The sequence below is a fragment of the Cervus elaphus genome, chromosome 12 (assembly GCF_910594005.1).
Source record: "Cervus elaphus chromosome 12, mCerEla1.1, whole genome shotgun sequence".
NCBI classification, from domain to species: Eukaryota; Metazoa; Chordata; class Mammalia; order Artiodactyla; family Cervidae; genus Cervus; species Cervus elaphus.
In genome coordinates this window covers 50,723,513-50,737,534 of record NC_057826.1, presented here as the reverse complement: position 1 = coordinate 50,737,534, position 14,022 = coordinate 50,723,513, and the positions used below count along the sequence as shown (strand labels likewise).

Sequence of the window (14,022 nt, the reverse complement as noted above, 5' to 3'; positions counted from 1 at the left end):
TTGTTGGTTCTACTGAAGGTGATCTCTCCCCCAGCCTTACCCCTCACCCACTCCCAGCCCCTCATAAGTTAAATAGAAGTTTGCTTAGGAAGAAAATGCAATTTAGTGAGTCATAACTCATAGTAAACCTGGGAGGAGTAAGAGAAGTGACAAAAGAATAATTAGATTGGCAGCTGCAAAAATCCATCTTGTGTCTGAGCTAGTCGGCTTAAAGCCAGTGGAAGGTAACCCCCCTTTTCTCTCTGCAGACCTTAATGAACTTGCTATAGCCCTTGGGTCTGAGGGCTTGTGTGTGTTCTGCTGCCTGCAGTAACAAAAGTATCCTTATTTTAAAGCAGCTTTTATTGAGAGTCCCTTGTGTATTGATATTGTTTCCTAGCTGAGTAACCTTAGACAAGTTAGTTAAATGCCCCATGCTTCAATATTTTATGTAAAATGGACATAGTAAAAACCTGTTACAATGGAATAATACTTGGCCATAAAAAGGAATGAAATTGGGTCATTTGTAGTGATGTGGATGGACCTAGACTTCAGTAAGTCAGAAAGAGAAAAATAAATATCATCTATTAACACATGTATAGAGTCTAGAAAGATGGTACAGATGTGCTTGTTTGTAGGGCAGGAGTAGAGATACAGATATAGAGAATCAACTTGTGGATACAGGGGAAGGGGAGGGTGAGATGAACTGAGAGAGTAGGATTGACATATATACACACTACCATGTATAAAACAGTTGTAGCAAATGGCATTATTTTGTTCTGTTTTTGGCTGAATAACATTCCATTGTGTTTGTGTACCACAACATCTTTATTCATTGCTCTGGCAATGGGTACTTAGATTGCTTCCATGTCCTGGTTACTGTTAAATAGTGCTGAACTGAACACTGGGATGCATGTGTTGTTTCAAATTACGTTTTCTCTGGGTATATGTCCAGGAATGGAACTCCAGGGTCATATGGTAGGTCCGTTTTTAGTTTTTTAAAGAAACCTCATACTGTGTTCTCCACAGTGGCTCTGTGTCAATATATGTTCCCACCAACATTGTAAGAGGGTTCCCTTTTCTTCACACCCTCTCTAGTATTTTTTGCTTGTAGATATTTTGATGATGGCTGTTCTGATCAGTGTGAGGTGACACCACATTGTAGTTTTTATTTCATTTCTCTAGTAATGAGTAATATCAAGCATCTTTTCATATGCTTTTAACTATCTGTATGTCTTCTTTGGAGAAATGTCTATTTAGATCTTACACCCATTTTTTATTGTTTTGTTTTATGTTGAGCTGCATGAGCTTTTCGTATATTTTAGAGATTAATCCCTTGTCAGTTGCTTTGTTTGCAGATGTTTTCTCCCGTTCTGTGGGTTCTCAGGACAATTTTTAATAACGATTTTTACTTAACTATTTACCCATCATTAACAATAATGGTAACTGAAGTTTGCATGGCCCTTCAAAGTGCTTTCATCTGTTTTGCTCTACTTGATCATTGAAACAAGCCTTTGAGGCCACCTTATTCTCTTCCGAGAGAAGGGTAACTGAGAGAGAGCTCAGGAGACTTTCTCAGAACTATTTAGGTACAAGTAGGACTCAAATTAAGGTCTTCTGAGCAAAATAATCTTCTGGAAAGATCTTGTTTATACATGTGATGCTTAGTGATATTTGTCGAATTGGATTAAATGACACTGAGTTGAATTGGCTGGAACTAAATTAAAAGGAGAAGTGTTGGGGGACCCTTTGAAAGGTCCGTGCTAGCAGAATCATCAGATTTTCATCCAGCTTCTCTTCCTTCCAGCCTTCCTCTGTCCCTTCTCTTGTGTTAAGAGGAGGGACAATTGTGTTAACAATGTGTCTCCTCTTATTGTTAAGTGAGCCAAGCTGAAGGTAGGAGTGATCCACTCAGGGGATGGTAGCTGGCATAATTGGCATGGTTTGGGAACTACAGACAAGTAATTGTGAACAAATTCATTTGGTTCCATGGTTTTTTCCCACCAAAAAGCGTTGATTCCAGTTCAAGAGGTGATCTCCACCTTAGTCACGAGTTATGGCACTCTCTGCTTGTTTTTCTGCCCGGGTCCACTCCAGGCTGCCTGGATGTTCTTCAACTGACAAGCACCCCATCGGCACCTGTGTCATGTCTCACAGAGCATGAAGCCACTTGACTAAAAACAAATAAGAGCTGGAGAACCCAGAGTGGGGAAATAGACATGAAAGTGTCTTATAAGAAAGGTTGAAATGAAATGCTGCATTAACAAGACAAAACCAGAAGCTCAGATTCCTTGGCCATCACCACCCCAGGGGACCCTTCCTGCCATTTCCCACCTTGAGAATTAGCATCTCATAGCTGCTGAAAAAATGATATAGTAACACCTGCTGTGAGCCTGGACCCTCTAAACCAGGAGTCCCCAACCTCTGGGATCTAATCCTGATGATTTGAGGTGGTACTGACGTGATAATAGAAATTAAAGTGCACAGTAAATGTAATGCACTTGAATCATTCCAAAACCATCTCCTCCACCCCAGTCTGTGGAAAATGGTCTTCCATGAAACTGGTTCCTGATGCCAAAGAGGTTGGGGACTGCTGCTGTAGCCTCCTGGCAGTCTGCTGGAGGACCACTTGTTTACAATGTCTAGAGGGTATCACAGAGTTATGGAATGGTTCAGACTTGAGGGTGGATCCCTTTCTCCTCAGACCTGGGACTAAACAGTGACCATTCCTTTTAGTTACTCAAAGTATCCCTCAGCCCCGCTTCAAGAGCTACAGCTTGTCATGCTTTCTAAACTGCCTTACAATGAGGTGAGCTTACGTTATCAGATAAAACCTTCATTTTGATAATGTCAGTACTTCTGTGATTTCTAATTTTTTGTTGAGTTGATCTGGCATTGGTGGTAGGACTGAATTTTTTTTTTTTACTTTCAGAACTTGGTTTTGATATTGTAAAATTATTTGGATGTAGATAAAAGAATGTATCAGTGGGAATCATCAAACGAATAAAATAACCGACTTACCTGGGAATCTCTCTGGACTTTCCAACTCTAACATTCAGTGTCTTCATGATTCTTTCAGTGTCTTCGTGATTCTAAGTCCAGCAGTATTGCTCTGGGTCGAGGGCAGAGAGCAATGGAAATGTAAGAACTGAAGCAGAATCCTAAATTAAATCACATTATTGAATTTGCAAGGAGCTGTTAGGAAATTCCACATGTCAATGTTAATATATTTTACATCATAGTTAGGTATAAAAGACTCACTGCAACGGTCTTTGTAAAACTAGCAAATCAAACAGACAGACAAACAAAAAAGCAAACTAAAAACATTCAAAATGCCCCGATCAGGAGAATTCATTTAGTTGGCAGGCTATACAACCATTAAAACTGATGATTATGAATATTATATATTCTCATGTTATGAAAACACGAGGAAAAGTGAGATATACAGAGCTATATATACTGGTTATCATTATGGAAAATATTGAGAAGAGAAACTGGTTATTTTAATATATGAATAGGAACATATAGAAAAAACACTTGTATTGCAGAGTTGTAATATTTTTACAGTAAAGTCTAAATTTCTAAATGAAATAGAACAAAAGCAAATATACACTGAGAAATCAATATAAATCTCTTCATAAGTACCACCATTTCTCGGTGCAGTTAGATTCCAAGTGATTATTTTATGTGATTTATTCAGCATCTGTCATTTTAAGAATTGGATAATGTTTGGCTCCAAAGCAAAGAATAATTAGCAATATAATTAATCAAATTGGTGTTTATATTTCTACGTCAAAGTTAATCATTTTCATTTTCTTATTTTGTGGGAGGAGTTTGCCTTTTATTAAAGCTAATAGCATCCAAAGTATTGCAAATGCATTTCAAAGGTTTAAATTGTACAAACTTAGTATCACAGCTGAAATGTACAGTCAGTGCTCTCACTTACTGACACCTGGAACAAAGGCAAAGCATTTTGACTTAAACTAAGGAGACTGCACTCATAACTCCCATTCATGCAGCCGGTTATTTCCTCTGTGTTAGGGACAGGAATCATGGCATATATAACGTCTGGACTAATCAGATAGTCATCAGATTTCATCCTTGTCTGTTGTTCCTTACTCTACCCTGCTGTCTCCCTCCCCACCAACACACACACACACACACACACACACACACACACACACACACACACACACACACACACACACGAGGATGAGAACTCTTAACATCTTCCAGGAAGTCACAGAAATATAAGATGCAGACTGACTCATCCATTGAACATGGAGTGTTGGATAGTCATTTGTCAGTTTTTTTCATCCAATATGAAATCACATCAGGAATCTTGAGACAGACCATTATTTCAGCTTATTGTTGTGGCTGTTTTGTAGCTGACATAAAATATCACAGCAACCAGGGTGATAGGGAACTTTTCAATGATCGATTTATTGAAACAGTTATAGATAGACCTCCAGTCTGTCTGTCAAACATATGTAAATAAATAATGTATATGTTGACATTTCCGAGTGAGCAGATCCTTGCAGCTCTGTCTTTTGCTATGGCAAATCTAGCGGGGGAGTTGGACGCTCGGTGTTTTCCTGTTGTGTGAAACCATTCTTGGCTGTAATGTCTCTCCAAGGAGCTGCTCTAATTAATGTAAAACACTCTAGATACTACTTCATAAATACTAAGCTTCCTCTAAGTGGCACAAAATTAAGATCCTCTATTGAACAGTTTCTCTATATGCTCCTGTGTGCTGGAATCATGGACCAATGCATTGTATTTCAGAAAGGAGGGGAGAGAAATCAGTAGTAAAAGCAGTTTGGAAACACTCATTTCTGCAAACCAACAGTTCTTTCTGCACTTATAGTGTACTTTAGTAAGCCCAGTCAACAGAGAACACTCTGGGGAAGAAATTATTTGAGTAAATAAAAATATACAGGCTGCAAAACATGAATCAGAATCACAGTGTATCCAAACAACAGATATTTAAAGAATGCTTTTTATCTGTGAGCTTCACCTGCTCTAATTAATGCTCTGAGTTTGTTCCTTCAAAAGCTTGCAACTGATATGACGTTGGTTATTTGCAGACACAGGCAAAAGGAGGCTGCCTCCAAAGAACCTTTTGTCCGTATATTCTTGAAAATTTCTGGGAGGAAAGTCTTCTAAGGAAGGTTTTATTTAGCCAATTATAATTTTTTCATGGATGTTTCCTGATACCTTTCTTATTTTACCATTCTGATCAGTTTATTGCTTATTATCACTTATGGTGAGTTTGATAGCTTATGGTTATGAAACAGCCAGCTACTTCTTCAGTATCTTTTATGTAGCTGTAGGTCTGGGCTACCTCCTGTCCCCTGCTCCAGACAGCAGTCCCACAAATTAAATGAAAAATAGTGTCGAATATGACCTAACAAATCTCTAAGCTAAAATGAAAAGCGTTCAAGGTTTGGATGTATCAGGAAAAAGTGCCAGACACATTAAAAAAATCCAATAAAAAGCCCTCCCTATACTTCCTCCTTCAGATCAGAACTTATTTAGACTACAAGTTTTAGGAAAACTGGTTCATTCCTCTGTAGTCACATCTCAAAAGCTGAGAAATCTGCTGCTTTATTTTTCCCTGCTCTGTCTCTGGAAGCAGCTCAAACAGCCACTGTAAGCTTTCTAAGGTGTTGACAACATAATCTATAAAGTTCATCAAAACAAAAATATCAGCCATTGAAGATTCAGGACAGAAGTATCTCCACAAGATTATCTCAGTTAACAGAGACACATGTGGCTTTTCCCCACCTCACCCCACCCAGGAATGGGATATGAAAATGTAAGAAGATCTAACTTGAAAAATCTAACCAAAGAATATCTCATCTCTTGATTTTTACTTAACAAATTTACAGTCACCGTGCTCAGATAGGGTAGCTATCAGAAAGCGTGTATGTATGCACGTACATATGTGGGAGAGACAGAGAAAGAACAGTACTGAGCAGGTGAGGTTGAAAGCTGAGCTTTCAAGTCTGTTGTGACACCACTGACCAGATATTAGTTGAAAGAAGAAAACTGGATGACCCAGATGTGATTCTGCACTTTGAAAACAAGCTATTTATATAATCCGTGCCAAGCAGGGAGCTAAGAGGCTAGGAGATGTGTGTGATAGATATACTGATGTTTATAATGGTGTAGATAAAGATTTGTTTAAATCAAAGTTATTATCTTAGACCCGAGTGTCAGTTGACCACCAGGAGCTCCTTGAGACTCCTGAGGCCCACATAATGACCCCCCACTCATGGTCTTCCCCTCCCCCATTTTTCAGAAGCCAGAGGATGCCTGCTGCATCTTGCACTGTAGTGCAAACAGATCCCCGCAAAGAGAGAGGAAGATAAAATGAATTTAAATTCCAAAGGGGTTCCAGTGCCGGTTTCCTAGTCCCCGAGTCAGCAATGTGTTTGTGAAAATTCAGCCTTTTTGTCTCCCAGTAAAAAGGAGCTAAATCTACATCGGTGGCCCAGTCTCGGGTTGCTATTCTTTGCATTTTCTATTCGAGTGAATGAGAGTGAATGAAGTGGCCGGGACCCTTCATTTGATCTACTCAATTGCATAAAGTGACAGAATTCTAATATATTTGTTTAATGCTCTTCAATGGGCTTTCACTTTTTTGCTTGCAAATGAAGCAAAGTTTCATCCCCCTTTAACACCGGGACATATTTCATAACTCAGGCCGTGGTTTGAAGTGATCTTGAGAGGAGTTTTAGATTCAAAAAGTGGGAAATAAAGAAACAGATGTGAAGTTATTGTAAATTCCTAGAGTGGGCTCTGGGGCTATTGTGCCCCCACGGCGGGGGGTCCAAGGGCTGTGCCTTTCATGCTGTAATTGAAACATATTAATTAGATAATTTGTTGTTAGTTTAAACGAAACAAATGCATCCCTTTTGAGGCTTCACAGCTGGTGGGTTGGATTGTTTTTGTTTTGTTTTTGTTTGGGTGTCTCTGTGTATATGTGGCTTTAGGAGAAAAAAATTAATTGACATTTATATTAAGAATTGGAGAACAGATTCTGATCCTGTTGTTACTTAAATGGATATCTTTTTACAAAGGGAGTTTCCATCTGCAAAAGTATAAACCCTCCCTGAACCACCCCCCAATCTGGCATAAACTAATGTAAAACCTTCTGTTAGAAGCACTTCCCTTGGATTCTTTCTCCTTCCCACCTACCACTTGAGCACCTGGCCAGATTTATGCTTCCAAGACACTCAATGTTCTCATCTATTTTAAAGGAATTAAGCTCGCTGCTGTAATATTTAAGCCATTCCAAGGATCATTTACTAGCACCACTCCCGCTAGTCTTCAGGCTTCTCAAAACCCCCAGCCCAGGCAATAGGAACAGTGAGAACTTCAACAGCTTCTCTCTCTCTCTCTCTCTCTTACACACACACAAAACTCATCCATTGTGTAAGCATTTCCCCAAATCACAGAGAAAGCCACTTAAAAACACAGTTGAGCACAGAAGCATGTTAAACACCAAAAGTAACAGAAGAGTCCAGTTTTCAAATCAAAAACCTAAATTAAAAAAAATCAATATTGTCCAAATTTACAAACTAGGAAATAATATAGCTTAACTCCATTCTCAGGGTGAGATCCCTAACATATACGCCTTACTGTACGGGGTTGTCTCTTCCAGTTTTATTTTAAAGCTGCGTGTATTGACTTTGGACTTGAGCCAGGTGAAAAGATTTAACATGACAAAGAGAGCCATTGAAGGTATGGAAGTTATAAACTTCCTTATTTGTGGGGTACTTCAGCTGAACTGGGTGCAAGTCTCAAAGCTGGAGTTGAAGTGGGGTGGAGGCGTGTGTGTTTGGGCTGCCTTTGGATTCCTGATGGTCAAAATATCATCAATGGATTTTTTACTTTACTCATTCAACTTCGTCTGAGAAAAGATGCCTGCAGTGGTGAAAGGAGGACTCACAATGCCGAAGTTATTTCATTCTTTGCAATACACCATGACGAACTTAACAGCTGAAAAGCACATTTTCAAATGCTGACTTGAAATCAGTCCTTTGCTAAAAATCAGAAATAGGACCTGCATCTTATTTGCCTCTATTTATTAAATGTGTGTATGTACACATCACTTGCCTCTAAATTCTATTGCTGCTACTAGGAAGAGCATTTTATCTATGTAAGCTGAAAATTTATAAAACGTTTGAGGCCCATGTTAGCCCTTTATGCTCCCTTCATTCTCAGTTCAAATGCAGTGTTAGTGAATTCCAGGAGATTAGAATATTCCAGAGATGGCCTTTAATTTTATTTTGCAGGAAATAGTGAAAATGGTATTTCATTTTTTTTTAACTGTAGATGATTTCTGCTTGGGAACAAAGTTTCAAGAGTTTCCTGGCCCAGGGTGGATAAGTTTTCCAGGCTTTCTTTAGCTGATCGTGTTGATATAATTGTGAATTGGGCTTGATGAATGAGTTTAGTTGTCCCCTGTCTGACGAGCTTTAGTGGCTTCATGCATTTTAATCAGTCCAATGATTCATTTATTTTCCACCTTTTTTTTTTTTTTTTGGCTGTGTGTGGGATCCTTCCTTTAAAAAAAAAAAAAGTCACAACAGGATTAATTATCCTTTGCATTAATCCTAATTTTTTTTTTCAGATAACCCTCTGAATATATAAAGGTCGCAGGTGCTAAGGGTTCTCCTAGTGGAGTATAGTCATGATGATTTCTGAGGTTTCTCTGTGTTGCACAAGGTCTCTTGTTTAATCATTTTACACAGTAAAGTGTTAATCACCATTTAAGTTTGTCTTTGTCTTGTAACTTCATTAGTTGAATACACACCTCACTCTGGAAATATGGTGACCCCTTCAATAAAGTTTTAATTGGCCTCGAGCCATACATTCTTGGCAAACTTTAATTCTCTGCAAAAATCTGAAGAAAAGCAAATACTTACAGGCAGGCATTTAACTTCCTTCATTTCTTTAAAATAAATGCAGCAAGCATTATTTTCCCAGATGAAGGATTAAAGAGAAATCTACTCAGTTAAAAGTGAACAGGTTTCTTGACAAGCTAGGTGGACTTTTAAGTAACTTCTGAAAAAGAAAATTTCAACGACTACAATAATTTAAAGGACCAAGGAAATGAAGGGTCACTGCAAATAGGTGTATCAGAATATAAATATTGAGTAAGCAAGTTTGCTTTCAAGTTCTGTATCTCCATATCACCTCTACCTGGTTTCTATAGAAGCCTTATATTCATACAACTACTGTCTATTTTGTAAAATGCATGTTTTAAGATAGACAAATATAAAGTACTATTTTTTTTTTCACTAACAGTTTCTCCTTCAGCACTGCACATGTGCACCTGATCTATACTAGGGAATAGATTATTTCATCTCTCTCTCTGGGCAAATGTCTTCAAGAGTCCCTCTGAATAATTTCTCCCCTAGTCTGCAAGTGCATAAGAGGAGGTTTGTTTTAAAAGTAAGTTATGAAAAAGACAAACTACTCAGACAATGAATTGCAGAAAGCATGCTTAGAGAAGCACTACATCTATCTTGGGTAGAGTTATTGTTTGTAGCAACTCTTCAAAAACACACACAAGTAAAATTTGAATTTACATATTTTAATGAGAAAATATTATTTGGACTAGGTTCATAATTTAATGTAGACACCTTTTTAAAATTCTTTGTCTTAAAACAGGCATGCTGGGAACAAGAACATCAATATTTAAAACGCCATGCTAATTCTGTACAGGGAGGGAGAAAAAATGAAAGGTAAAAATGGTACAGTTCTGATGACACTACAACTTTTTTTTTTTTTAACTTAAGCAGGTCACACCAGAACAACAGTTTGTTTTCCAGCAAATTACCTAAGATTCTAAAGGAATATAGCAAACAAAAGTGCATTTTACACAGTGTATAATCATTCCTATTCACAATCATTTACATCTCTTTGCAGCCCTTGAGCTTCTTGGAAAAGTTCCTGTAGCAAACAGAAAGACTTGTCCTTGGGAGACCTATCCGGTGACACCTCCTTCATGTTACCAGTCAGCTTATCTAAGTTCTTCTAGGGTTGCCCTTGATGGTTTCTTAGTTTGGACTTATTTCATTTTCTTTCTTTTTTCCTTCCAGCAATAAAATAAATAGTTAAAAAGGTCTCTAAGTAATCGGAAAGTTAACATCCTAATTAACTTTCCCATACCCACCCCTTCCCTCCCCTAAACCTGGCCAGAAATGCAGAGTAAACATTCACATTACAACAGGTACTTGTAAAGTGGGCTTTGCCCGCTCGCCCGCCAAAGCAATACGGATTCAAGTTCACTGTTTACGTTTTACCGGGCGCTTTGTAAACATACAAGGTTACTTTTACTTTTATTTTGTTTGTGTTGAGGACAAACGTCTCCTTCTCAGCTTGGTAGCCTCTCCCCTAAACTCCCAGCACCAGGAGCCTCTAGCAGAAAACAAAATCCAAAACAAAAAAAACCCCGCAGAAGCCGTGGAGGCAGGGCCGCTTCTCAGGGAAGCTGTGGTCCGCCCAGCCCCTGCCGGATGGGCGGAGGCGAGTAGGGTAGGAAGTTAGTGGTCCCTTTTCGCGGCAGATTTCCAAGACGGTAAATAGAGATCTGGCTCTCCGCTGGGTGGTTGCAGCCATCAGGGGAGATATGTTCCAGGAAACCCCGGAGACGGTTTCTCTGGGCTTGGAGCTAACGGTGCCGTGTCCAGAGCCTCGCGGATCCGGGCAGAGCGAAGACGCGCTCCTCTCCGAGGCGGCAGGAGGCAGGAACTCCCCTGCCTCTTCTGTGGGAGAGGGTTTCGGGGCCCCGGGCATGGGACGACTTGGCTCAGGCGTTCCCTGCCTTTCCCTCCTGGGGGCGAGGACAACTCCCACGCGCGCCTCCTGGCCCAACTGCAAGTTTGTGTTTCGTTTCCTGGGTCCAAAACAAAAGTTCTCACGGGGAAGAGAGGGTTGGCCGAAGGTGAAATGGACAAATTAGGGTGTCCCAGGTCGAGGCGGGCAGGACTGGGAGCCGGGGGAGGCGAGTGAGCTGGCGGGGAGGGGAAGAAGAGGGGGCGCCGGCCTCTGCGGGTCAGTGCACCGCCACTGAGTGCAAGGCGGAGGCCGGGCTGGTGAGCGTTTCGCTGGGAGTAGCGGGGCTGCTTTGGCTGGTGGCTGTTTGAGAGGACGTGGGGCTCAGCGAGGGCGGCGAGTTCGAGAGCAAGGTGGGGATGGGCGCAGGCAGCGCGGGCAGGGCAGGCACTGCGGCCGGTGTGGGCTTGATGGGCACGGGGATGGCGGGCAGTGTCTGGCCCGCTGCGTGGCACAGAGGCTTCAGTGGCACGCCGTAGGCGCTGTAATCGCCACTTGCCATGGAGATGGGGGTGGCTGAATCGATCATGCCCGCGGAACCGTACACGTGTGGCCAGCCGGTGCCCAGCGAGCTGCCCATGGTAGTCAACTGATTGGGGAGCGGGTAGGCGGCGGGCACCGGCTGCATGGCGGAGAAGGCCAGCCCCCCAGGCATCTTGTACTCGCGTGCGATGATATTCTCGATGGCGAAGGGATGCTTGAAGCCTGAGGGCTGCGCTACGCCGCCCAGGTTGTAGGCGGCCGTGGGCATCTGCGGCAGGTGCGTGCCCGAGGCGGCCAGCGCGCTCAGGCGCAGCTTGGCCTGCTGCTGCAGGTACTGCGCGGCGTCAGCGGGCTTGCTGGGCGCCAGGTGGTCCGACTTGAGCACCTTGAAGCGCTTGCGGCGCCTCAGGAAGCTGCCGTTCTCGAACATGTCCCCGCAGCTGGGGTGCAGCGCCCAGAAGCTGCCCTTGCCAGGCTGGTCTGGCCGCCGCGGGATCTTAATGAAGCAGTCGTTGAAGGAGAGGTTGTGGCGCAGGCTGTTCTGCCAGCGCTGCGTGTTCTCCCGGTAGTAGGGGAAGCGGTCCATGATGAACTTGTAGATTTCGCTCAACGGCAGCATCTTCTCTGGCGAGCTCTGGATGGCCATGGCGGTTAGCGATATGTATGAGTAGGGCGGCTTCTGGTCGCTATACGTGTTGCGGCCCGGCCGAGGCATCTTCTTCTTTGCCCCCTCCTAGCTCTGGGTCCGCGCGGGCCTGCTCGGATCTGGGAAGGGGGGAAAGATAAGCGGGGGAGGGAGGAGGACGTGGATGCACAGACGAGGTCAACCAGGCCAAGAACAGGCTTCGGGGGTGGCGCAAGTAGGGGGCTTTGGCGCTAGATCAGCCAGCGCCTAAGCTCTTTAGCCAGCAACTTTATGTGTCGAGTGGGACGCAGCCAGGGGGCGCGGGAAGGGAAGCCGGCGAGCGGCGTGAGGGGAGCCTGGAAGTAAGCCCGGACCTGGAGCGGGAACTGGGGGTAGAGATGCAACCGTGAGCCGCTCACCTTAAAGTTGCCTCAAGTTGCGCGTCCGCATCCGGGATGGGGCTGCTGCTCGCCTTGTCCCTCCCGGCGCGCAGCCAGGGCGCAGTGTCCGGGTTCGGCTGGGCTCCGTACGTCTCTGAGCTCAGCAGCTCAGCCCCGCAGCGCCCCGCGCCGCCTGGTCCCTGGCGCTTCTGGCCGTGCGCTCCGCGGGCGGCCGAGCTCGGCTGCGGAGTTCCGGCGCGGACGCTGGCAGCAGCGGCCTCGGGGCTCCGGAGGGCGCTGCTCTGGGCTCCGCAGCTCCGCTGAGCTAGGTGGCTGCCTCCATGTCCTCCCTCGAACCATCTGATAGTTTTAAGCGGTGACAGGAGCAGAAAAGACCCCTGTAGCGGTGCTTCATTAATGTGCCACTTCTTAGCTATCATATGACAATCGCCTTGGGAGGAGGAGGAAGAGGAGGGGGAGCGGGGGATGCAGAGGGAGGGGACTGAGCGAGAGGGAGAGAGCCTGGCCAGCTCTGGTTTCTTTCACACCTATTTACATGGACACCTTGGCCAATAGGAATCACTTCCAGCTCAAGACTGGGCGAGGGGGAAGAGCCTCTGCCACCGGTGGGAGCAGGACGCGCCGGCCAGGGTGCGCGGTGTGAAGGTATGGGGTGGTAGCGGCGGGAGCAGGGATACAGGCTACAGGCGACCACTCACATTCACAGACCTAGCTGCTGCGCAGATGGTATTTGACATGGAAATTGCTTGGCTATTGGGGTATTTTGTTTCCTTTGCAGTGTATCGGGTTTGTATTGTTGGCTAACTTCAGGCACGGCTTTCCCCTGAAGGAGACCCTTTCCCTGCGCTTGGCATTACCCGGGAATGGTTACGCGCGTTATTGTAATGAAATTACACCTTCCCCTAGTCCTCCGAGAGGCAGGTCAAAGTTTGATTTGGCCTTCCAAGGCTGCTTCCTTGACGCGGCACAGTGGGTGTGTAGCTTTAAGCGAGGGTTTTAAAATACAACAACACCAAAAACTACTATGGGACAGCCACGTGTAAGAGCCCATTTTGAATCTAAGTGTATTGGCCAAATTAAAAAAATTAAAATAGTGTATCTGGGCAAATAAGCAAGGTCTTCACTTTGTAAGCCCTCCAGGAATCTGGTTAGACACAGGATGGAGGCTCTGGGGCTGTTGGGGAAGACGGTGTGGGCACCTGGGGAGAGCCTGAGTTTGGTTGACACAGTTGTCTCTCGCTTTCAGCAGGTGGTTTAAAACGGGAGGAAGGGGTGGGCTGAAAGTTTGCATTTTACAGCCAAAACTTTCTCCCCACCCCCCCTTTTTTACATAGAAAAAAGTTATATAGGGTTTAGAGGGCACTGCAAAAGCTGCCTGCGGCCCCACTAAAACTGCAGTACCTTCTAGATTTGCAAAGAACCAAAGGATTTTCCTTTTTTGGAGAGAAGAGGGGATGGGGATGTGCCTAGGATCACCCTGCCTAGTGTGGGTAACTGGTTTCCTTCAGTTTGGATTCATCTCTGGAGATTCAATGAATTATTATTATCATTATCATCGTTGTCACCATCATCAACAAACTGCTATGAAATAGTGAGTTAACCCTACCCACTTGCACGCTGTCTACAAATGTAGATGGTAGGCATTCCCACTGGTTTCTGCACATTCTCTAACCTTTATGGTTT

The 14,022-nt window shown here is 43.7% G+C and overlaps 1 protein-coding gene across 1 annotated transcript; it reads right to left on the bottom strand.

The window, feature by feature from the left end:
• Nucleotides 1–9,570: 9,570 nt before the first annotated feature.
• On the bottom strand, nt 9,571–12,772 carry FOXB1 (forkhead box B1). The gene is made up of 2 exons (XM_043920738.1): nt 12,358–12,772; nt 9,571–12,078 (listed from the first exon to the last, which is right to left on the bottom strand). The coding sequence occupies exon 2, from the start codon at nt 12,026–12,028 to the stop codon at nt 11,051–11,053; it is 978 nt and encodes a 325-aa protein (XP_043776673.1). The 5' UTR covers nt 12,029–12,078; nt 12,358–12,772; the 3' UTR covers nt 9,571–11,050.
• Between the last annotated feature and the right edge of the window lie 1,250 nt (nt 12,773–14,022).

What these genes read in the sequence shown, in the direction of transcription:
- FOXB1 (XM_043920738.1), bottom strand. Translation starts at nt 12,028, where the DNA reads ATGCCTCGGCCGGGCCGCAACACGTATAGCGACCAGAAGCCGCCCTAC.